General features: G+C 43.6%; 1 protein-coding gene across 18 annotated transcripts in view; it reads right to left on the bottom strand.

Annotated features, from left to right (window-relative positions):
* The window catches only part of caska (calcium/calmodulin dependent serine protein kinase a), a 263,444-nt gene that overhangs the window by 28,648 nt on the left and 209,538 nt on the right, over positions 1-25,258 (bottom strand). For 6 of the 18 annotated variants that reach the window (XM_088915066.1, XM_088915057.1, XM_088915063.1 and 3 more), the window contains 8 exons: positions 17,014-17,091; positions 12,145-12,192; positions 11,584-11,664; positions 8,402-8,590; positions 7,379-7,457; positions 5,238-5,323; positions 4,640-4,708; positions 1,102-1,137 (listed from right to left, as the gene is read on the bottom strand). In XM_088915066.1, coding sequence (XP_088771192.1) covers positions 1,102-1,137; positions 4,640-4,708; positions 5,238-5,323; positions 7,379-7,457; positions 8,402-8,590; positions 11,584-11,664; positions 12,145-12,192; positions 17,014-17,091 — 666 coding nt within the window. Of the gene's footprint in view, positions 1-1,101; positions 1,138-2,893; positions 2,963-4,639; positions 4,709-5,237; positions 5,324-7,378; positions 7,458-8,401; positions 8,591-11,583; positions 11,665-12,144; positions 12,193-17,013; positions 17,092-25,258 lie in introns of all 18 variants that reach the window. The other 12 variants (XM_088915059.1, XM_088915051.1, XM_088915056.1 and 9 more) reach the window with 3 other exon arrangements.

The raw sequence follows: 25,258 nt of genomic DNA on the forward strand, positions 1-25,258 counted from the left end.
CTGAAGTCATGCTCCACGTGTGGGGAAATAGCCAGGCAGCAAAAAAGCCTTTTTTGTGTGTGTGATAATTTTTACCTAAGTGTCTGCGGCCAGGTGTAAACCCTCAATAAAAAGCTGATATCTGCCTTACACCACTCTTGGGAAGATTTCATTAGTCATTCATCTTTGAACAAAATTATCTGCATGCCATCTCAATCCCACTACACAGCTGGGACACCAGGGGGGTAATGGGTGTTATGATAAGAGGTTTGAGTTCTATTGTTCAGGGTGGAATCTCCTTTCTTCAGCCAAGCTGAAAATAAACCAGGGATATACTGACACCAAGCCTCCTTACCTTGTCACTTACTCAGACGACTGAATCTCAGGTATTGAATAACATGGAAAAAAACTTTTAAATCTTTATGAGGAGTAGTTTTGGCCAGATAAGACAAATTGCAGTAAATTGCGATTTTACTTTTGAATAACTCTGGATTTGTAAGCAGTATATATCAAGGCATGATTAAGGCTCACAGTCCCATTTCCATAGGCTTGAGGGACGTCCATAAGCACATTTCAAATAGCAAGGAGACTGTGGTGACACAGCAGGCTATGAAAGGCGTGCCTTGTCATCTGTGCCTGAGCGTCACAGATGGAGCTAAACCTCTGTGGTTGGCAAATTAATTCTAACGTCTAACCAGCTCCAGCTTGCAGGCTGCATCTGTCCATTGTACACGGAACAGTGGAAAACAGCCATGCTAGGTGAAAGTAAGACCATTAAAAAGGCTGATGAGACAGGGGGTCCCATCTCAATTTTCACTGCTATTGGCTGACAAACTGCACGTTCACTTTTAGGAAGTACTAACAATAGGCACCCCCTCCATAAATCACCTGGGACGTGAGACCTGGCATCAGTCTATCCCCAGGTTGCATGAACAACATTGTTAATGGATGACAAAAACGGAACAAAAATAATCAGCAGGCAGTGGCAGTTAATTGGGGCGTGTTTCCTGCTAGGCTGCTGCACACACATACGGACCATGGGATGGGAGGAATGAGGAGTGAGGGGCTTGCTATTGGCTACGCTAAAGCCTACAAAGAAAGGGGCTAAGGCGTTCGGTTCACCTGTCGTCCTTTCGGCTGGGTAGTCGACGGCAGGTCCTGCAGAATAAAGGTCATCCGTGAAAGAGAAAAAAAAAATAAATGTACCGTTTACTGGGGGAAAAAAAAACCACCAGGCTTACACACAAAGACAGGCTTGTTTCCTGGCGGTCAATGTAGCAGAAACAAACGTCAACCCCCTCCCCCCCCAACCCAACTCCTCCTCCAACCCACAATGCATCAGTCTGCATAAAACAGTACAACATGGCTGAACGAGGCCAGGCTCTTAGCAGCAAGCCAGAAGAAGCAGAGAACAAGCTAGCATCTTCAGCACCCGGCTGGATCAACAACAGAGTATGGGGTGGCTTGGGCAGACATGGACTGGCTGTGTCTCGGGGCCCAGCACCATGCAGCCCTGTTGCTTTGTGATGACAGCGCTCCGAGAGGGTCGCGGGGCCAGCCCTCTCTCATGCACCGTTAGTCAGGCCCGGACGTTATATCTGACAGAGCCCCGCCATCTTAAAATGAGCACCCCCCCCCCATTCCCCCCCCCTGCAAGAGCACTTCAACACAACGTGAAGCTGGAGCCTGACACTGTTTGTGCGTCTCCTGGGCCAGGAGCTCTGCTGTATCATCACCCCTGGGCAACTTCGTTTTAACACGGCAGGGCTCTGGAAGACTTTCTGGGCGGCTGGGGATTGACGGGCCGCACACCGCACTTTGTTATTTTCTCTTCGTGTCCTGTTTTAGTTTTTTTTTTCCTTAACGGGACAACAATAAAAGAAACCGATGCAAGTCTGTCGTAGCGTTTTACACTTCCTGTCAAACCTGTATTGCTTCTGGTGAAACACCCTACTACTTGCACAGCATCTCCACGCAGTTCGGATGAAAAATCTCTATTTGACATGATACAGCAACAACAGGTTTGCCTGAGGTACTGTATTTGCTAGGGCCCAATACAACAACTGCATATAACATGACAGTCAATTAAAATGATGAGTTTACAAGAGTCATGTGATACAAAAAACATCACCCCCCCCCGACCTTCCTTGTGTTGGACCTGCCTATTTATCTGTAGGATCATCTGCACCAGGCCCTGCAAGTCACACTAGATCAGGCAAGTAGATACGCGAGTATTTGTGTCAGATCACTTTGTGGCTATGACCCCTGACAGCAATGCTGTGCTGAGCAGCTAAACTGATGTTCTGCGTGTGGTATACAGTACCTCGGTACTATGTGGACCAGTGGTCTTCAAAGCTGAAGATGCTGCCTTGCCTGAGTTTCATTAGGACAATGCAAAGGAAGCAGTGCCACCTGGTGGTGAGTCACAGCCGGACTGGCCTGTGGCGGTACAGAGCACGCATGGCACACGGATCACAGCAGCAGAGGGCACACCAATTTGAGAACTGAGACAGCGGAATCTACTTTCCTTTCCGAGCTCCTACTGGGCGAAAAACTCCTGATATCTCTTTGTTTCGAGGCAACGACATCTTGATGGCAAAATTATCTACAGGCCCGTACTGCATCATCGCTCCAAAAATGCGCCGTTTTTAAAGAAGCATTGCAAAAGAAGATAAGGCCTAAAAGACGCCACTGTTTTGCACTCAAGATGTCCGCTTATGCTCCTCAACGCTGACTCAAGATTTTGACGTCAGTGGAGATGTACTGCAGAACGAAAACCAATTCAGGGCTTCTTGAAAGTCAAATTTTTATAAAGGAAAATAAAAACAAATGCCAGGTGAGCACCAACTTCAACAATGACAGTCCCAAAAAAAACCCTGGGATTATTTTTCTGCATTGGAATTGGAGTCCTTACCAAAACAGAATTGTTAATGCTGGTATGCCCATTTGCTGGGGACTGTCTGGATGTGGAGGGGGACTCTCTCTGAAATAAGACACAAAATTCAGCACACAGGAAGCGGTCATCCATTACACACAACGACATGTCTCGGCATTGACAACGAAAATCAAAGATGGAAAATAAAACACAAAAAACAACTTAGACCCAACGGCCAGGGAGCTATACTTATTTGGCTGCTGACGCAGGCATGGGTCACATAGGTGAACGGAGATAGAACTTTAATTTCTGAAAAATGAAGTCAATATACTCTTGGAAGAATTTAATCTTACAGCTATACCAATCTCGAACTAGTTTACCAGTTTATAGGTTGCCATACAGCTGTGGATAGAGTAAATGGGTTTATCTCTGTTAACAAAGTACCATCTCTGGGATAAGGAGGGGAACCTTTTAAACTAGGAACACTTCAAACTGTTAACACAGATTTGGCACGGTACACTTCTAATTTAAAATGTTTTACAATAACCTTAAATTAGCACTACATTAGAAAATGGGGACATTAAACATAGACCACACAAAGTTATCTGGACGTTCATATATTAAAGAGATTATCCAGAACCTGACTGCAAATCCATGTGTAACCACAATGTAGGGAAGAAGACCAGCAAAGTACTGCCTATAACACATTTAAAATAAGGACCCCTACAAAGTACATAGTACACGTGCTTATCAAAATACAATACTTTAGCCAAAGAGAAACTGTCTACTGTACAGCCAGAATGCAGTACCTCACATAACCACAAGAGAGCGCTCCAGACCAGAAACTATCTGGAACTGGACTTCCTCTGCTCTGCTTTTTAGTTTTGACTATAAAGACATTAAGCACAATTCTGCTTTTCCAAACAGAAAAGAACAGAAGCATTTGGAAAAAATCAGCACTACAATGAAAAAATAGGCAAGCAACCCAATAATTCAGCACTACAGCTTTTAAGATCTTTTTGTTCGTCCTTCCCGATCCTTTAAACAAAAAGGACCAGTTTTCTTGGAATAAAACATTCCAATGATGTCAAGTATATCATAAGCATGCCCAACCACAACCAGTGGTAACACTTAACAAGGACATATGGCTTGTAGCAATCAAAAATACTTCATCTTACTGTCAAAGCTAGCAGCTAAGTCTGACACCCCTACAGAGCAGACCTCTATTCAACCAGTTAATGCGTTGTTGACAGAGAGCACTGATCAAAGCCCTTTGATTTAACACTTTAAAAAGACACATGACGTTTCAAAGCACATCACAAGCCACAGGCTCAAAGGAGTCAAGGGCAGCACATCTTGAAAAAGGCCTATTGTTCCTACCTATGACTGCATAGAAATCTAAGAAACAAAGCACATTTTTGTTTCTCTGGTTCTGAAGTCACTCCGAAGCTGTTTTATCCTGATGTTTCATGATCTTTAATGGCCTCTACTGTTAATAACACTTTTTTAATCTGGCCGCTGATGTCATAGAGCATGGGCGTGGCCCTCCGAGGCAAGGGGGCGTGGCCTTCTCTACGGTTCCGCTTTCTTTGTTGTGAAATTGGTGTGCAGAGTCCGGACAGCGCAGGCAGAACCCAACCTGCCAGCGTAGCGTTAACACACAGCCAGCCGCCAGCAGGCAGTTAGTCGCGGGGTCATCGAGAAAGACGACGAGGAAACAATCAAAGAAGACAGAGAAACCCACTGGACGAGAACACTTGAAAAGAGGATGATTTAGCCCATTACCTCACAAGATGAAGACTGGGTACGGTAGCTTGGCACAATCTTAAACGTGATACTTCCTCGCATCTCCCTCTGTTTGGGGGGGAAAAAATGCACACAGCACAACAAATAGACTTCTCATCTGCCTTCTGCTGACATTTTAATTAGCATTATGTTCACAGGGAAAGAGCATATTTAATCTGTTCTAATAGAGGGAATGTGGAAATTGTCTCTCTATCCAACACAGGAAAATTAACAAAACAGCAGCACTTGTCAAAAAAATAACGTGATTCCCAATTTGACTGCAGTGTCAAAACACCCTTCACTGATGAGGTTAATATGAGCATCAGAGGCTGTAAAAAGCACAGGTTATGCTATTTGTTCTAATAACACTTTTGACAATGGTACAAGTTCTAAACAAACTGAAAACAGAACTAGAACCAAAAAAGGCTGTCTGGTCCACCTCACTTTGCTCTAGAGATCCTTACGTACTGCTTGCTTGTTTCAGCCCTACCAAGGGATCCATCTCTGAGTCTCATGGGCAGGACTTGGCACGTACATCTAAACGCAGCCCACTCACTAAGTGGTGAAATTTGAATTATTTCTGCACGCCAATACTTACAAGCATCTTCTGAAGTTGCTCCACAGTTTGGTTGGCTACACTGATGCCATTTATTTCTCTAATTTCGTCCCCGACATGCAGCGTTCCTGCAAGGTGAGAAGAACCACACGTGGGCATCACCGCCAGAGAAATCTGCACCCCTTCAGCTCAAGAGAGCAGAGCTGGGCCGCCACAGCAGCAGTATCTAACAGCTCCAAAATAAACACAACCGCACCGCATTTATCTTCCCTCGCACACTGGAAAGAAAAAAAAAGACTACTGCTTGCTGCATATGTCAAGAAAAAAACCACAGTATATCTGTTATGCCCCTTAACATTTTTTCCTGGGTATTTTTTTCATAGTTTGCCCTGTGTTCAGAAGACAAATCCTTTCTTACTTCATCTGGAGCTCTGGTGAAATTCATGGGAGTGGGAAGTTGCAAGCCTGGCTAGAATGTCAGCTGGTCTAAGATGGGGACCCATTTCCCCAGGCAGATCTACCTTAATACTGCCTCAGCTCAGGTACAGTTGGGGCCCTGCGGGGCAAAGCAGCCCTGAGCTAAACTGAGCTCTTTGCCAGGACCCGAGTCGTTCTTTTTAAGCAACCCCTGCTGACTAGGATCATTGACGAATGGGATCTGCCTGCCACATGGAAGTCAACCTGCATTTGTATTTGTTGGAGCTGCAAAGCTGAAACGCTGCAATGGACACACAAAACCGGGAAGAAAAATAAGCACAAGATATGAATACATGAAACAAATGGCCCAACCACATTTTTATTTAGTTACAGCAAAAAATGAACACTCTGTGTGGCAGAGGCCTGTATACTGACCTGGCAAACAAACAGTTTGCACACAACTACACATTTCATGGATTCATAGTTCGGAGACAGTTCCTGCAGGCAGCTGGTGGATTGTCACTAACCTGTATCAATCCCCTTTCGAACTATTTCTTCAAAATGTGCAAAAAACATTTCCACTTGGTTCACAACTGTTAATCTTAGCAAACCTTTCAAGAAATTTAGAGCTAGATATGCAGATACACTGCATGTCATGCCCTGTGCAATAATCTAATCGCACTTCTTCACCCCCTCCAATGATTTTACAGATTTCATGTTACTTCCTTACACAAACTTATGTTAGCAATGTGATTATCTGCTTGCAATACTGAGCACAGGCGTATTCTATACTGAGAATATGAATTAACTACAGGATTGTAAAACATAACATAACATAAGATGTTCCACTGAATTCCACGGAGTGGAATGCCTTAAATTAGGGATGACAACATATTCCAACGTCTTGCTTTCACCTTTTCCAGCTGTGCTGCACAATGAGGGACAATAAACAAAATCCTTAAACTTGACACATGAAACCTAGAGTGCCTTAATAATAATAACTGCTTACACTTATATAGCACTTTTCTGGACACTCCACTCAAAGCACTTTACAGATAATGGAGACTCCCCTCCACCACCACCAATGTGCAGCATTCACCTGGGTGATGCGACAGCAGCCATAGTGAGCCAGAAGTGCTCACCACACATCAGCTATCAGTGGGGAGGAGAGCAGAGTAATGAAGCCAATTCATAGATGGGGATTATTAGGAGGCCATGATTGGTAAGGACCAATGGGGAATTTGGCCAGGACGCCAGGGTTACACCCCTACTCACTTTTCAAGAAACGCCCTGTGATTTTTAATGACCACAGAGAGTCAGGACCTCGGTTTTATGTCTCATCTGAAGGAGGGCTCCTTTTTACAGTATAGTGTCCCCGTCAGTATACTGGGGTATTAGGTACCACATAGGCTGCAGGGTGAGCACCCCCTGCAGGCCCCACTAACACCCCTTCCAGCAGCAACCTTAGTTTTCCCCCAGGAGGTCTCCCATCCAGGTACTGACCAGGCTCACAGCTGCTGAGCTTCAGTGGGTTGACAGTTGCAGGGTGATATGGCTGCTGGCCTTACAATATTTAGGTATCTGGCACTGCCTTGCTTAGGTTCACAGATATATGTTAATGAAATTGACTGGAAACTCCTCATGTGAAACCTCCTCCCAGCAAAAAAATATCAGAACAGTGATAACATCGAAGAAAGGGTGTTAACTGCTTCGGATCTCAGTCATGGATTATAACCCAAGGCACACTCCTTGACTGGGAAGGTTACCTTGTCTGTGTATCATTCCTCCATGCATTATTCTCGCAACAATGCAGTGGTTCAGGTCATTCATTTTCAGAGTGATGCCCTGTGCAGAAGAGAAGTAATTAATTGGGTCGTGTTTAAAGAACATGCTGCAATTAAACAACGCACAACGCACTGGACTGGATTCTCTTTTATTCTCGTCTCTGGGGATGAACAAGAGGTTCAGTGCCGACTGGGGGAGAGGTGCATTTCTCACTGATGTCATTTCAAGCCTGTATGTATCCTGGACGTTACAGGAAGACTTCGAGGGGATCAAACGCAAGTATTAAATAACCCCACAGGCGTGACCTTAAGCCACCCCACTGAAGATACTCAGTATCAGCAATGAATCGTGAACCAGAGATCACAAGTGGAAACTACACGGAAGTACATTTACAATCAAGAACCAGAGTTACCCAAAGGGTTGTGGGATATGCAACAGGTTACCTATCCATGTTTCTGAAGCCAAGGCTTCTTTAAAAAAAAACAGCTGGTTGGGCTGAAAAGGCTCCTCTTGTATTAAACCTTTCTTTCGAAGCTACTGCCTACGGGGGGATCTCCATCACAGTCTCCACCTCAGGATGGTGGCGTTACTGGGCAGCAACAAGTAAAAGTGAATTTCTAGACGACATGTCTGGTCCTGTCAAACTTTCTAAAGCTGTAACATGGACTGGCATTTGAATGAAAGCACAGCAGAAGTACAACACACTGCCATACTAAAACACACACCCCTCCAGAACCAGATTCCAGGCTGGTATACACACTATTGCAATATCAGCCATCAGCAGGAATGCCTACATCTGACCCTTCACAGTGCACAAGGACAGACTCCCTGACACTGCTATGCCTGTGTATGCGGAGATTTGTCCTCTCTCTGGTGAAAAATGTTATGGTTGTCAAAGGGTTTGGAATTCCAATGGGAGTCTTGAAGAAGCCCCAAGAGGACACTACTGGCCTCCTTAGGGTGTATGACCAATGGAGGAGTGTGGGCCAGAGGGACCTCCTCACCATGGGCTCATCGGTGTTCTTCTGGAACTGCACCAGCCGCACCCGGGTGACGTTCTCCATGTCCATGTCGCCGTTGGCGCTCTCCGGGGAGTCTCCGTTCAAGTACGGGGAGGTGGGTGGCGGGGTGACCCTCAGAGCTTCATCGCTGTACACCTCGTGTGCCACAACATCATGAGTTTGCAGTAAGGCCTGGGGAGGGACGAGAAACCAAACAGGGCAAGTTAAAACCACTGTCAAGGTGCGGCAACCACTAGCAGGAATCCAACTTTTAGGACCCAAATATGTGAAAGGTCAAGTAAGGATACATAAAGGCTTCAAACGAGAGGAGGCCACTCGGCCCATCTAGCCTGGGCTTCTTAGCCAAACATCTGATCGATTAATCTATTCCGCTGCAGGCCGTCATCAGAACCATCCTTTCAATTGCTTGACCAGTCAATAATTCGACAGGATGTTTTGGAAGCCATCCATCCTGAAGAACTAAGAACTAAGTGGGTTGAGAAGCTGTGTACAAACGTTTCAAAAGCCACTTTTTATTTTTGTTTTCCCAGCAGTGTACAATAACCATAAGAAAACAAGACAAAATGCCTGAGAGTACAGAAATTCAGTCATAACACAGGGCTGGCGTGCCTTTAAAGGGAGTCAGAAGGTTGTTTTCACTGCCCAAGAAGACCTCCAGTGTGCTGGGCAGGTCAACGAGCTTCTGCCTGTCTGAACACAACTGCTCAAGCTCAGAGGATTGGGATCATGCCTAAGGGGTGAATCTGTGAGGATCCTGCAGTAGTAACAGGTGATGCTCTGTGACCTGTCATTAACTGGACGTGATTAACTAACTTTTTATAAACCAATAGAGTCACTGAACTGGATTTTCAAGAATTTGGGAATATCTCACGGGGTAAGGGTACCAGTGACTAAAACTTCCTCCAGTGGTTCAGAACTCCAGCACAAGATATCTTTAAAAAGTTGGACAAGTATAATAGGACAGTTATTTTACTTCAAGATACACTTTCCCGCCCTTCCAATGAGAATCTTCAGGCCACAAACTAGCGAGACTAGGTGCAGGAGAAACAAAAAATGCCACCTACGTATCTCTGCACCGTCCTTGTGCTAATTTACTCCTCTATACCAGGAGGCAAAATGTTCTTTTGACGTGAACTATGGTAGACTGTTGTAACAGAAAAGGAAATTAAAACCGTTAATTCAAAACAGAATGACCTGCATTGCACAGCGCTCCCAAATTCAAACAAAAACTCTCAAACAGAATGGAAGAATCCAGAATCACCCAAAATATCCAAAATCTTTGTGCCATGACACAATATGAATAGTGTGCTTCTGCATCAGGCAGTAAATTCAAAAGAACCAGACATCCGTGTTTAAGTCTGCTCTCTTATTCTTGGCATTATGTCCACACCTTTTTACAGGGTGAGTCCTGATTATGTGACACAGGGCTCAGTAACTGAACAGATTTTGCATCTTGAACAAATGTGGTTGCTGCAGGAGTTATGAATGGATGTTCCTGTCACAAAAAACTTCTGCTTATCTAAAAGTCAGACAAAACTCTGGATCAAAAAAAGGTTAATAACATTCTGCTTTTGTATGCTGCCATAAAAGGACCGAAACCATCGCTTTAATACAGTATTAGCATTAGAAGCCCTGAACCCAAGCTCACTTGTCACAGTATGTAAGCTTTCTCTCTTCCCTCTCTACTTGAGCAGCTCGGTGAAATCGAAACAGAAAAACAGTAGGGACATCGCAGAGCTACTTATACAAGAATGGGTAGAACACAAGTTCACGTCTTCAGAAATATATGAAAACTGAAAATATTTTTCTCTACAAATGCTACATGGCATCTCCAAAAAAGTACACTGCAGTTGCAATTCTTAAAGCAGGTTATAACCAACATTTAACATCCCACACTCATTCTACAGACAATGACATGAGGACTTTGAAAAGTCTAAAGATTTGAGCCAGAACTATTTAAAAAAAACATTCAATAGTCTTTTATTGTGCATGTAGCCGACTGCAAACACACCAACCCTTTTTTTGCCTCTACCTTTCGATAAAGACATTAGCAAAATAATTACTACTTAAGGAATTTTCTTACACACAAACAGTAATTCAAAATCTGCATTTAACATACAATAAAACAATGATAAGCTCACTTTGAGGACAGGACGAAAAATAACCAGTTAGTCAAGTAACATTAGACTTTGTTACTTGTTCTTTAATGATTGTGAACTTCAGCAAGCAAGTTGGGATAGGAACGATGCATAGACAAAACATGAGGTAGAAGCGCAGAGGAATTTTCAAGTGTTCTCACCTATGCCGAAGGAAAGGGATTTCGACACCCAAAGCACTTTTTAAACTCAGTTCCCAGGCTGTTGCTCTTGCTGTGCAGCAACTTAAGCAGTGAGTGCAGCACCAGCAACTGCAGGAGGTATGTGTACTGTATGTGTGTGGGGAGAGGGGTGGAATGGCTGAGATTTCATTAGTTTGTACCTGACAGTGCCTCCTTCTCCAAACCCCCCCCCCCCCACCTCAACTCCTTGCTCAACATGTTGCTCCGCACTGCTGCCTCCTGGAATCCTGCACATTCTGCCCGTCTGTCTATCTTTCTGTCTCTCCCCTGAGCTGCACTTCCAATAACAACTTCACACACGTTGTGAAAAAGTGGGATCTTTGAAGTCATCCTCAGCAGTGTGATGTCATGGACAAGGACAAGCAGAAAAAGGGCTTCAAGCCTGGGTTTAAATCCAGCGTCACCCTGATAAAATTCAAGCCGATAACGAATTTGCTTGCGGCACAAATCAAAATCAAACTGACTCAGCCGTTATGGATAAGGAAACCGCTTAGCACGTGGTTTGAAGTTCTGCAAAAACTATTTTTTTCTACTGAAACGGCTAGCAGTATTCTGAAGGCCAATTAAAATGTTACATAATTATTTTTTTTATTTTCTCCATCACCACAGTCTCTAGTTGGAGAATGGCCACATTTTATTAAGAGAAAATACAGTTTAAGAGTATACATACCAGAACAATTCTCACAGTGCTCGATGTTATGGTGAGGCTGCTTATTTCCTTCAATAAACATTTTACTTTGACTCAAGTCTAATATGCCCCTGCCAGACAGTGTTCTTCCCAGGAGACTCCCAGCAGCAGCCACTGCTAGGGGACAGTGTTACTCACCATGAAGTGGGGCTGTGTGAGGATTCGCTTTAATTCTTTAGCATCAGTGTTCTCTGGGTAACAAGAAATCTCTTCCAGTACCTGGGAAACAAAGAGGAAGTCAGACTTTCTCTGTAAACCACTTCCAACTTCTCATAAAATTACGTAAGGCAGCAGGCGTTCCAGTCGGTGTGACCTCTGAAATGCCGATAGATCTCTCACCCCCACCCACCTCCCAAACTCTAATTCCAAACCTGAGCAGCAGTCACATGACGCCACTTGCTGATAACAAACCCCTGCAAAGTGGACCAAGGTTTCAGCCAAGGACTTTGTAATTTGTGGTCCTCACAGGCCAGTCCCAAGAGGCACTAATTTACTCCACAATTCCTTGTCTACAGCTCACTGAACAAACATGTCACAGATCAAGAGCCCCTTAAGAACGGTTTAGAGCTACAACTTCATACACATACAGCAATTTCCATGTTCGTCATTCGCCCCTCTTCCACCCACTCCCATGTTAAAAATACCAAAATGCTTTAAAGACATTTCCAAGTTAAAAGTTGTAAAACGTCTTCAGCTTACACATTCCAGGTGTTTCAAAGCTGGACTTGCGTCGTCGTCGGTGGAATTCTTAGCACAAGAAGACACACAATAGGTGGATTATACACTGTATTTTACTGTCCCTGCAAGCGTTCACAAAATCATTTCACTCTGCCTTCAGAAAGGCTTGCAACGACACGGCAGTCAATCAGGAAGAGCCAAGTGAAAGGTGTTTGGTTAGTTGTTGAGCCCCCGTTCAAGTCATTTGCCCAAGTCGCTCGAATAAAAAGACAACTTGATAATTATTTTTAAAGCATTTCAGTATTGCTTGTGAAATAACGGTGAAGCAAAGCCAAGCAAGTTAGAAAACTGTTTTCCCTTTACATAGCCCCTTAGTTAAACAATGTCACCGAGACAGTCGGACATTTAAGATATAGGATGCCTTCCATCTCTTTGTAGCCTCCTGCTGCATGTACTGTACTGCACACAATCACAGCACTCAAAACTACAGGGTGAATAGGAAGGCTGACTATGTGAAAAGTGTGAGTGACCTTTTTTTTTAATGCTGCTTTCACAGAGCAGAAAGACTTTGTCTTAAGACTTGCAAGTAATGAAACATGTAAGAAAATTTGCGCTTCCCCAATATGGACTAGGACACGCAAAATGATTTTAAAAAAGTGCTTGAATACTTTTTTATGGTGACTACAGTAAGTAGCTATAAAGCCGTCTTTAGGCCTTTAAGTGAAAAGTGTGTTTTAAAAGGGTCTCGTATGACTAGTGCTATGCATATTCCACTTCACCTATTACGAAAGTGCGCTACTGTCGCAAGCCCAGTGCTGATGACCTTTACCTGTTGCCTGACACAAAACATCCCACTGGGACCATGGTCTACGAGCTGTGCAGAGCATTAAAATGGGAACAAGGGATTTAAGTGGGGCAATTTTCCCAAAAAACACGGCAAAATCTGTCTGCAGTGGGTCTCTGGCTGTCCATAGCAGAGGTGTGGAGCTGTGCCAAGTGTGTTAGGAAGAGAGTTAGTCCAGCCGGTTAGTCGCTGTACAGCCGTAAAGGTCAAAGGTGAGGTGTTAAGCAGAGAGAAGCACTGTACATACTGAAGAGAGAACAGCATGCACTGCAAAGGCCTTTTAGTTTGCCCTGGAAAGCCGTGAGTATTTCTAATAAATATACAGAAGGGATTCTGTTAGCTGCTACAGGTTTCTAAGGACATTAAATCTAGTTCTAATGCAGGTCAGCTAACATATACATAAGTTAGGGAGACTGTGGTTGGCTTTCCTAATTTAGCCACCATTTCTGGTTAAGTAACTACTTTAATGATTAGTATATTCCAAAAAGATATTCTGCAATGCAATTCATTTAACCCACTTTGAGTAAGTGAAATTGTTCAGGTCAATGTATCACTCTGGATGTCCAAGACAGAAGTGAAGAAGGCAGAATGGAAGGGGGGTGCAGAACTCGGGTGGGCTGAGCTCGGAGAGTGAAACACTCAAACCAGCTACCTGCCCAGTCAAGCTTCAGTTCAGCTCGGGGGTCAGGTTCAATGGGCTCTCAATTGAGGCAAGCAGGTTCTGACCAGTTCTGATCCCATTCTCGACAGCTTTGAGCTGAGAATACATACCCTCAAAGCATTGCCATTCAAGGCATCTTGGTCAAGGATAGTGCCCTAGGAACCCATAGTCAGACATGAACTCTTAACCCTCTAGTTGGGATTCCAGATCTGATCCTTAACCACCACTTTAAGTCAATGGGCACCTGCTTCTCCTCCCCTTCAGCCAACTGGTGCTCGAAACGCAGGAGTACTGGTGTACAACTGACTGTCATGTCTCTCCAGTTGTCTCTGGCGCTTCACAGTCTAACCACCAGGTAGTGTAGGACCAGATTTGCAAGATGCCTACCCCTGTAGGTATCCAGTAATAGTCATTTTTTTCCCTAGCTACAAAAGGGATTAGCTGAAACTCACAAGTTACAGACCTGTTTAAAAATTTAGCTTCATCTCACGTCGTAGAGAACATACTTTCCAAAGACGAGAGAAAACTTCTGACTTGAGTTGTACCAATAACTTCACCAAAGACAGTATCCTTTAATGCTTAGTGCCCCAGTTATAATTCCAACTACATTTAAAACAGAGGAATAACAAAGGCCGTGAGCAGCCCAAGTCAATAAAAACAAATAAGATATGTTGTGAGTGTCTATAGAGTCACCCATATCTCACTCAGTTACTCGGTTAAGCCTTAACTGTAGTTAAACAACAGATTGGAGATATCTGCTCTGTTTTAGGTTCACGTATGCGTGTTTAAAAAAATTCAGATGAGGGACACGGTTCAGCAACAGGCTGGTTGTGTGAGGCAGATACACAAAATGCATGAAGCTATGGTAACTGCCTGGAATTGGCTTCCTGCAGAGTACCATGGTAGTGTCTCAGGAGTCTGTGGGGAAATATTAGGGAGAGAACCATTGCAGGCTTTGCTATAGAACCTCCTGGTGCAGGGAACTGTGAAACCATAAATGTATGAAAAGAAAATCAAGTGTGTCAGGATTACACTTACCCCATGTAAAGCTCAATTTTTTTTCTATTTCTAGCAAACTAAGCATTATACACAGTCATTTAAAGACTGTATTTCATCAATCATGAAAAGATCCTCCTCACTGTAATTTCACAAGTTCTAGAAAATTCCCTCCTACATTAATTCTATGTGCTATATTAATGCGTGTGATTTGGGCCTCAGCCAGTATAACCTTAGCATGACTAAGAACATGAGAACAGCTTCATTCTAGCCCCTGGGGATTTCTCTTGCTCTTACAGGCTGGTTGCAGCACACAAGGCAAGCATGAAATGTATCACTTTTTGCAAAAGCCTCTACAGTATGTGACACATTTTGTAATTTTGGCCTGTGGTTTTGAAGAGAGGGACACATGTGGGCGGCTATCATCCTGGGGGATGAGAACTGGAGCACTGATAAAGATAGATCGGGGCGAGCCAGCGCCAGCCTGAGAGGAGAAGCGAACGGACACAGATCAGTGCTTTTCACGTCCTGTAGTAAGTGTCTGCCTTACTGAGAAATGCAAGAACATTCCGCCGCAGGGCGATTTGTTTGTCTGGGGAGCGTAAGTGCAGCGCAGAACCCCTGCTGATTTAACGGCAGGAAAGGGAGGAGACAGAGCACATCTGTCAGTCAGTGAAGAGAGCGGAGTCAAGATTTGTTTTCCGGACAGTTGGACACTTTCCCATAATGCCTCTCAATCTCCCAGAACCCCTTACGACTCGCTGGTCTTCATTCCCTTTCCTTGCTTTTTCACTCAAGCCTTCTTTTATTTGATTAAGCAGTTCAATGAAAATGGAAAAAATTGTCATTAGCTTCCTTTGTACACAGTGGCCTACTGTTGGCATCAGGTGCTGTGTTACAACAAATTTGATTTTCCAGGATTGGAAAGGTTGTAAATTCGCAGGCTTACCAGGAGGACTGGGAACCCTGATTTTGAAGAACTCCTACAAAGACAACCCAGTCTCCCCAACCCTTTCTTCACATACTTCACAGCCACTGTTCACACGGGTTAGTGAAGAGCATGGTGCAAAAGCCACAAGTCATCTCCAATTAGTTCAAGTGTCAGAGCTAACAAAGTGCAAAGTCATTTCTACTCAGGCTATTTTTAAAACCATATTGTCTTCTTGCAAAGTTGCAGCTGTATCTACAATGGGTTTTTGCCTATAAAAACACACAGAAGCATTCATTTATATGCCCTGTTATTTTGTACTAAGACAATAAAAGGTTTTAAGGACCAGACTTTTCATTTTAAAAACTTTAGGGAAAAGTTTGTTAATGACATAAGACAGATCACATACAGTACATTTGACTGAACACTGGAACAAAGACACACAAAAAGAACCATATTTGTGAAAGAAATCCCCCACAAACATTTAATATGGGATGACAGCACTGTATAAATATGGTAATTGAGAAAGAAAATTGACCACATCCTTTGTTTTTTTCCCAAAAGCAACACAGTTGACGTACACAAATTATAGCACTTTTACATACCTTTCTGTTCTGTTACTGAGGTGTTCTGAGTTTTAAATTATCCTCTGCACAGTAAATTATGGCATTCTTTAGAACGAACCACTCTAGTGGTTTTCTGCCTTTTTTTAAATGAATGAGCCAGAACAAACTATTGTGCTGGTGCTGATAATATAATATTCTGGCATGATGTAGGTTCTCTAACACAACTACATAATCAAAAAGGAATCAAGGTGATACAGCTAAAGATTTCGGAGTTCACAACATGTATTTGTGAAAGTTTTATGGCTCTTTTATAGTACAGAGTGGGGCGTTTTTAAAATGGGGAATGTAAGCACCTGTTTCAAAGCGATGTCACAAATATCTTAATCTGTGGTAAACTACAATCTCAAGGTCTTAAACCTAACAGCAAAATATGAAGTGCTTTTTCTTCTGTCAGAGGTGGTCAGCATCTCTCATACCCCATGGGGTTTTATTACAGTATGCAGTTCCTTATTTGGCACTTTATAAATATGTTCACATGCCTCCGTGAACATCTTAAAAGTAACTTCTCTGCTGGCATGCACGGTAAGGAATGCTTCAAGAAAAGCTACACGAGACACGAGAACCAGTGACGAAATTGAGACGTCAGTAATGGTGTTCAGTCTGTCTAATCAATTATACTTTTGTTTAATTTTCTGCTTACATGAATGATTTCTTTTTAGGATTTAGTTTAGGCAGTATCATGCATTTAGTAAATTGCCCTAGATAAGGACATCTCAGAAGCAGATAAGTATGTCGCCACCTGGTGGCGATAATGCTGGGAAGACAGAAACAAGCCTGGATAGGCCCCAGTGCAGGAGAAGCCCTGACAATAAATACTGTGATGGACTGCTCTCACCTCTTTGGCTCTCTGTACAGCATCACTTGGTGGGTTCCTGATCTGCGGGGAGGACTTTGTATTAATCTTGTCATACAGCTGCAACAGAACAATGAGACACAAAGGACAGTTAAACAGACGCACAATTTCTTTGGCTCATTTTCATACACAGACACATACTGCATGATTCCTCCCCACCGTATCCTCGATACTTCTCAAGAAAAAAAAATTAAGACTCTTGCTTCCAGAGAAAATATTTTTTCCAAAAAGACAACTTTCTGGTCTGAAGTTTGGGGTGTCTGTTCATTAGGGTCCCAGCCTATAACAAAGCACAAGATTGGCTCAGAGCACTCAAATCCTCCAAATTTACACACTTAAGAGACTCACTGCTTCAAACCAGTCAGCTATAAATGGCAGTTTGACATGAATTAGACTCTTTTTCACATGACTGACAGTAGACATTTTAAAAATGAGTCGGTCAGGAGAGCGTCTCTCTGCCCTGATCTGAAATCGATATATTAGAGACTGAAAGCAAGGACTGAAGAAAACCCAACTGTTGCAGGAGGCACCCTTCCCAGCCTCAGGGGCTCCAGTCAGAAGGGACACAGGTAAGATGTCTTGCCTGTCCATCTAGATTTTAGGGTCCTGTTCACCTCTGGCTTCAGGTAGGACAGCCAAAGTCTGCACTGTGTATCCTTGCCTAAAATTTGAGGCTGTATTCCTTCTGAAGGCCTGATCGGGAAGCATTTGCTGAACCAAACAAGGCGCGGCCTGCTTTGCAGAAGTGATGCTTGCGATTCTGCTACAAAGAGAAACCCCCAGCTGAACCACAGACATATCTTCTGCAACCACAAAAGCGGGGATTAGACATTCGATTATCTCTGTGACTGCAGCATTCCTTGTGTTGGTCTGAGCAGTCATCCAATGTTGCGCTGCGCTGTGCAAACCGTAGAGACACCTCAGGACTTAACTGGATTTGGCATCTCTTTCCATCCCCTCTTTAATTTGTACAGATTTGCCAATGGCATCTATCGAGTTCCACTATCGCAGCTAAATCCACTGGTGTCCTGTTACCGAACACAAGGCATGTACTTTTAAACATCTGAGCCTTCTGCATACGTAATTAAGGCGTTACCATATTTACTGTATGACTAAGAAACGGGACACCTCCACCATGAAACTGGATGTTCTTTTATCTACATTCAAATGCAGTGAAATTTTGTTTTTTACACTCCATGCAATTGTTGGTTTTCACTGAAAAACATTAGTTAAAACTAGTTATCCCTTCCCCTCACTCACTCCTCACTTTCAGGAGTTGAGAAAAGAGACATGAATCAGGGAAATTCCCTCTTCTCCACCTATACGCCACATCGCATCCTGTGTGTAATTTCGAGATCCTAACTGTTCTCAAACATGGGCACAAACAGCACAAACAACACAAATGTCCCAAACAGTGCATTGATTCCTGCAGTGCATCACGTGAAAGACTCAGTGCCTCTAAAACCAGCCAGACGATGGTGACAATCTGTCCTAGGACCTGCGACACATCATTGCTAAAGAAGTTGGTGTAGTTGTGGAAGCTGCCAGGGGGTGAAATCCTAGTGTGAATAAACTAGGCAACTCCAGCGGGTCTCGCAAAAGCACAGAGGCATAAGCTCACAGCTCCCTTCTCACTCCAGACTGACGTAAGGAAGCAGAGTCTCTGATCTGTAGATAACCAACATTCCCAAATGCTGCTGCATCTCAAAGACAGCTGCTAACAACTTAGAGACGCTGCCCTGCTTTTGTTAATTTAGAGACTCTAAATGTTTTCCCTTTGCCCATAATTTAAAGGCATTTCAGGTTTTGATACCGTGAAGAAGCGAGGTTTTAAGGTTGTCGAGTCAGAAGTTTTGAAATTTGATGAGGGTGAAGGCCACAAAAAATAGCCATGAATTTGGTAAGGCTCTTGTGAAGACTCGTTAGCGATTTCAGGAACTAGTTTTATGCCTGAAACTTATTTATTACATTTTAGGGGGAACAGGCGAAATGAACAATAGCCTGGATGACGCGCACAGACAAATCCTGCTTTCAAAAGTGATGACATCAGCTGCTTCTCACAAGACCAGAGGAAGGAATGAGCAGCAGAGTGTGATCACATGACACTTGCAAGGTGGGTCTGGATTGGCTGCCCAATGGCCTTTTCTTACAACAGCCGTCTCCCAGGTGTGGATATTGGGCCATTTTGTCAAAAGGCTACACTCTCTGGATTTTCAAAAACAATATGAATGGGGCTTAACAGCTTTTTTGAAACTCCTGGACCATAGCAGTATTTTTAAACGTACAGCAACCCCACATAAATGTGTTATGAAGGCAACCTTCAAAAGCTTGCCTATATTGCTACAGTGGAGGCCAGTGAATGATAACAGACAGGATTCCAGACTCCCAGCAGGAAAGTTGTGGTTTCATGTCCCTGATGAGGACACTGCCATCACACCCTAAAACTGATTTTTAAAAGCGCTAATCAATTCCTCTCACACGGTCTGATTTTCACTTATTTTTGACATATTTCTAAAATGTTCTGAGCCCTTAAATGGTGGAATTTGGAATTGGCATTAACCTTGAACCCCTGTCTCGGAAGTGCCCTCATTCAGGTGTGCAAGAAGATTAATTTAAGGCACAAATCCCAGCTGCCAAAGTTGTCTCTCGGGAGCTGGGCTGAGTGAGAATCACTGCTCAGAGCTGTGCAGGCACTTAAACTGCACCAGCAGTGGTGGAGGAGAAAACCCTGCGATAGTCTGGCATCCCAGAAACTATCCCATCCAGCAGAATCACAGACCTTCACTCTGCTCAAAATGAATGTCAATACATGATTTCAACTGCACTTCCTTGACAGGGAGTGAAACCCAAGCGAAATGCTATTTGCATTTCTATTGTTCCCCATTTTTTTGCAAATTAGAAAAAAAGCATTATGCTTGCCTTCGCACAACACAAGGTGTGGTAACTTTTGCTTTTGTGCGAAGACTTGAAACCCCAGTCAAAGCATGTCTGTGTGTCCGAGAAGCTGATGTGAAAGGATACACGCTTCAGTGCCACAAACTACGTGCTGCATAGGAATTTATTTTGGAGAACAGGTGTAAAATAATTGCACCGAGTATGTTTTCCCAATTAAAACATTCAACAGAGTTCAAACCAGGGTCCAGAACAGAAAATGTGAACGCACTTCAGACTGAACCAAGACCCCTGCAGCAGTCATGCAGAACAGAGATGTCTATGTCATTCTTGAGCAGGGGCCTATTGTTAACGGAAACGGAAACCACAGAAGATCTATATATGTAATGGTGAGGGGCACTTTAAAGGCAAATATGCTGAAGACATGAATTCTTTAAGACCACAATCGCGGTGCTTCAACTGCAGCCTCTAGAGAAGCCCACTGGCATTTGAAGTCTTTTATGTTTCTTATAGGCTGTTTCTCAGACAGCCCCAGTTTTCTTTTATGTTACTGTATGATGTTGGCAGATCTTACTAAACTCTCTGTTGGAAGAAATCACCATTTCACAAGCTTTCAGAGGGAATACAATGCACTCAATCCTCAGCCATATGGTTTTAAGTGTGCGTGCAGCATAAATCTGCATTTTTTATACTTAATATTAACATGTAATGCATTTCAGAAATGATCAGCAAGAGATATCAGCTTCATCAGCCTCCCAGAAACTACATTACATACATTTGAAGAGTTGTGCATTTTTAAGGAACTGAAACAAATTACAACACTTCTTCTCTCAGATACCATGTGAGACCAGTGAATAAAACAAAGGGAGGTAAACTAGAACAGACCTGCATTTCACTGCAAAGTGTGAAGAAACAGCTATACTCACGTAATACTGGGAAGAACATGCAGACTCCACACAGACAGATATCCAAGGATATACTCGAACCCAGGAACTGTGAGGCAGGAGAGCTAGCGGGCTAACCACAACGCCTCCCACATTACAGTACTAGGCCACAAGGAAACTAAGGAGGAAGTGGTGAAGGACTAAACATTTAATAAATAAAGAAATTTGGTCAACTCCAGTAAGATCAAAACAGTCCACATCTTTAACGCAAGAGGGCAAAAGCCGTTTTGCACAATCACGTCGGAGATTTTACTGACCGGCTTTCTGGTATGGAACCTTAGAGAACCTGATATGCTATTTAATCTTCTCTCAAAGCAAACAGTAAGGAAACTTGCCAAATTCTTCTAGAAGGAAAACAAGCGATTTAGCACATTCTGTGCCTAGAAGCAGGTGATGGCGGTGAGCCTCCCCCTCAGCACACAAAGCTTCTTAAATTAAACTTCTATTGCCAATTCATACTTTACAAAAAAAAAAATCCAAAGCAGTATGCACAGGTTTGGGATAAGTGGGAGATCACAGATGGACAAAGATTCAAGACAAAATCCTCACAGTAAAGCTGTCCGTGGTCCGGCCGACACGTTCAGGACCTCCAGCACCAGCCTGTTCAGTTCTGTGCGTGTGCGTGCCCCTCTACAGTTAGAGCCCACTTGGTCACGGCTGTCACTGGTCACATGAGCAGCGCCTGGGGCCGCCAATGTGGGGACTCGGCTCATGTTCGGAAGATGAGGGGAAGGCTGCCAGCTGGCAGCGGAGCTCAGAGGTCACATTTCGAATCCTCGGGACGCAAGCACCTCACTCTGGTCGCGCGAGGCCAGCAGCACAGGGTTATAAGGAAAATGGAGGAGAAAAGCCAGGATGTGGACCAAGAATATGGCCCCAGCTGACCCTGCTACTGCCCTGCTCTCCACAGCAGCACCTTTCTGGAATCACCTGCATTGCAGTGCATCCTGCATTCATGCAGCATGGAGGTCAGGCCAGTCCCCGAGACATGTTTTACTGAGCTCACAATCCGGCCTCTGTCTGTGTTAGAGGAACTGAACTTTTGGTAAAAATGATTTCCTTTTAAACCTTGCAGAGGTATCTTAAAAGCTGAAAATTTCCAAACATGGAATAAGTACAGAGATCTAGCACAAAGTAACCAGCACTGTAGTTTCAAAATGAACACAACCTACAGTAGATGGCTTAGCTGGAAAGACGCTGCTGCTGTGTGTGGGGGAACCTACCGTCTTACCATAGTAAAGGAAGGGGAATCCCCCTCGCAGCCGAGCAGTTGAAGGAGCGCCCCCAGATTCTGAGCAGATCGCCTAAGCCGAGCCCCGTGAACATGAACAGAGGACCCGGGGTCAGACCCTTCTAGTCTTGACATGCGGTTTGTCATGCGCCTGTTGCACCGAGAGACGACAGTATGAAGTGAGGCTGGGGAGGGGAGGGGGTCCAAAACACAAAGCCAAACAAGAAAGCTGGAAATGTGCACCCGAGAGGAACTATATACAGCAATATCAGCCGCAATCACCTTTGAGAACAAAACACTGCCTCCCGCCTGACCCCTAGCATTTCTGCAAACAATTAAACAAGTTCTTTACAGTTTGGTGTGCTCAACGTCAACCTTTTCAGTGGTCTCAAGCAGAAAACATTTTAAACTAACATACTTTTGGATTGTTGTTCTTCTACTAAAAAGAGAAATGTCGCAACTGTGAAATGAAACCATATACACAAGCTTTCCGACAGACGGCCACAAAAGCAAAAGTCTAATAGGTGCTTAGAATAAAGAATGGAAAAAGGGAAATGGAACAAAACGTGTCCTGAAAGCAATGCTCCCTGTAAGCTCGCTGCACGCGCACACAGGTTATGAAATCAGCATACCGAGGAAATTGAACTGCGCACAAAAAATTAAATTCCAAAAAAAGTATGATAATAATAAAACAAACACGGTCGTCAACTGAAGAATGCTAAATTGACCACATGAGACTGGCTGCCAGAGGCCCAACTTGGCTGTGGGCAATATTATTGCTACTCGATAATCGATATCTATGCTCTGGTAGTCTCGTACCTCCTTGCTCATGCTCGCTCGACACTGCGTCTCTACGATTGGGCTCGCTGAATTGCTGTCCTGGTCTTTTGGATCTCTATGCTTCTATGAGAATAACTATATTAACAAAAAATAATTTCAGGTTTACAATTTTGCATACACTCAATTTAGTGCGCACAAGTTTTTGTCACTGGGGAAAATATTTGCACAACTTGAAATTTTGTGCACACACAGGCCATTAAAAATTAGAGGGAACATTGCCTGAAAGCCTGCCTGATGTGCATTGGCATTCCAACAGCACCAGGGACCTCTTTGGGTACCAAAATCTTCACAAAACAAATACCTGAATGTGCTTTTATTGTTACGTTGACATAAAATAAGACACTTTTCATGGAGAAATGCCTGTCCCATAGCGGAAATTCAAAATGGAAGAACAGCCACAGCTAAATACGAAGCCTGTGACTGCTGTTCCACATCAGGGTATGCTCACTTCACAGACAGCCGCGGTTAAATTGAGACAGATCCGAAAAGGTGCGTCTGTTTCACAGAACCTAACCTGCCCACATCATGTAAGATGGCAAGCAGTCACTTCAAAGAAATCATTCACATGAATAGGTTAGCGTGCTATGTAAACAACTCCTTAAATCAGTTGTTTAAGTTATCTACATAGCTATAGCTATGGTCTGAATATGCATATGTATATTGAGAACGCATATATATCCATCCCTTTTCTGACCGCTTCTTCCAAATCAGGGTTGCGGGAGAGCCAGAGCCTATCCCGGCATGCTATGGGCACAAGGCAGAATACCTGGAAATAACGCCACAAGTTACTGTATGTTCCCCCTTATCGCCAGAACTCAATAAGTAAAATGTCCGAGATATTTTTTCTCACTGTTTTCCCCACTTACAGTGGTATACACTTACAAGTTTATAGTCCGATAAACTTTCCACTGCATTAAAAGAGTTTTCCATGAAGTCACCTTACAACATGTGAATGGATGACGAGTGGAATTAAGAGGCAGACATTTAGGTCTGAGAAGAGGAAGCACCTTTTTATTCCAAGTGTTGTGGCAAAAAAGCCGTGCTGCAGGTGCTGACTCAGTGGGCTCATTCAGGAAGCAGTTCAAAGACATCCTCTCATCATCTGGGTACATGCAGACAAGGAGTCCGACTGGCCAAAAGGCCTCTTGTGGTTTGTAAGGTTTCTGAGAGAGGACCCACATTATGAACCCCTACACGAATGAAAAAATGTACTTTCACTTCGGTAGCTGCATCTGGAAAACAAGCACTGCGATAGTTGACGTCATAATGATATCCTTGTTTTGCAAACTCATTTTGAAGCCTACAGTGCCTTGCGAAAGTATTCGGCCCCCTTGAACTTTTCAACCTTTTGCCACATTTCAGGCTTCAAACATAAAGATATAAATTTTTTATTTTATGTGAAGAATCACCAACAAGTGGGACACAATTGTGAAGTGGAACGAAATCTATTGGATTTTTGAAACTTTTTTAACTAATAAAAAAATGAAAAGTGGGGCGTGCAAAATTATTCGGCCCCTTTACTTTCAGTGCAGCAAACTCACTCCAGAAGTTCAGCGAGGATCTCTGAATGATCCAATGTTTTCCTAAATGACTGATGGTGATAAATAGAATCCACCTGTGTGTAATCAAGTCTCTGTATAAATGCACCTGCTCTGTGATAGTCTCAAGGTTCTGTTGAAAGCGCAGAGAGCATCATGAAGACCAAGGAACACACCAGGCAGGTCCATAATACTGTTGTGGAGAAGTTTAAAGCCGGATTTGGATACAAAAAGATTTCCCAAGCTTCAAACATCCCAAGGAGCACTGTGCAAGCGATCATCTTGAAATGGAAGGAGTATCAGACCACTGCAAATCTACCAAGACCTGGCCGTCCCTCTAAACTTTCAGCTCAGACAAGGAGAAGACTGATCAGAGATGCAGCCAAGAGGCCCATGATCACTCTGGATGAACTGCAGAGAACTACAGCTGAGGTGGGAGAGTCTGTCCATAGGACAACAATCAGTCTTACACTGCACAAATCTGGCCTTTATGGAAGAGTGGCAAGAAGAAAGCCATTTCTCAAAGATATCCATAAAAAGTCTCATCTAAAGTTTGCCACAAGCCACCTGGGAGACACCCCAAACATGTGGAAGAAGGTGCTCTGGTCAGATGAAACCAAAATCGAACTTTTTGGCCACAATGCAAAACGATATGTTTGGCGTAAAAGCAACACAGCTCATCACCCTCAACACACCATCCCCACTGTCAAACATGGTGGTGGCAGCATCATGGTTTGGGCCTGCTTTTCTTCAGCAGGGACAGGGAAGATGGTTACAATTGA

This window comes from Atractosteus spatula, chromosome 4 (genome assembly GCF_055471065.1).
Source record: "Atractosteus spatula isolate fAtrSpa1 chromosome 4, fAtrSpa1.hap1, whole genome shotgun sequence".
In the NCBI taxonomy this organism is placed as follows: domain Eukaryota; kingdom Metazoa; phylum Chordata; class Actinopteri; order Semionotiformes; family Lepisosteidae; genus Atractosteus; species Atractosteus spatula.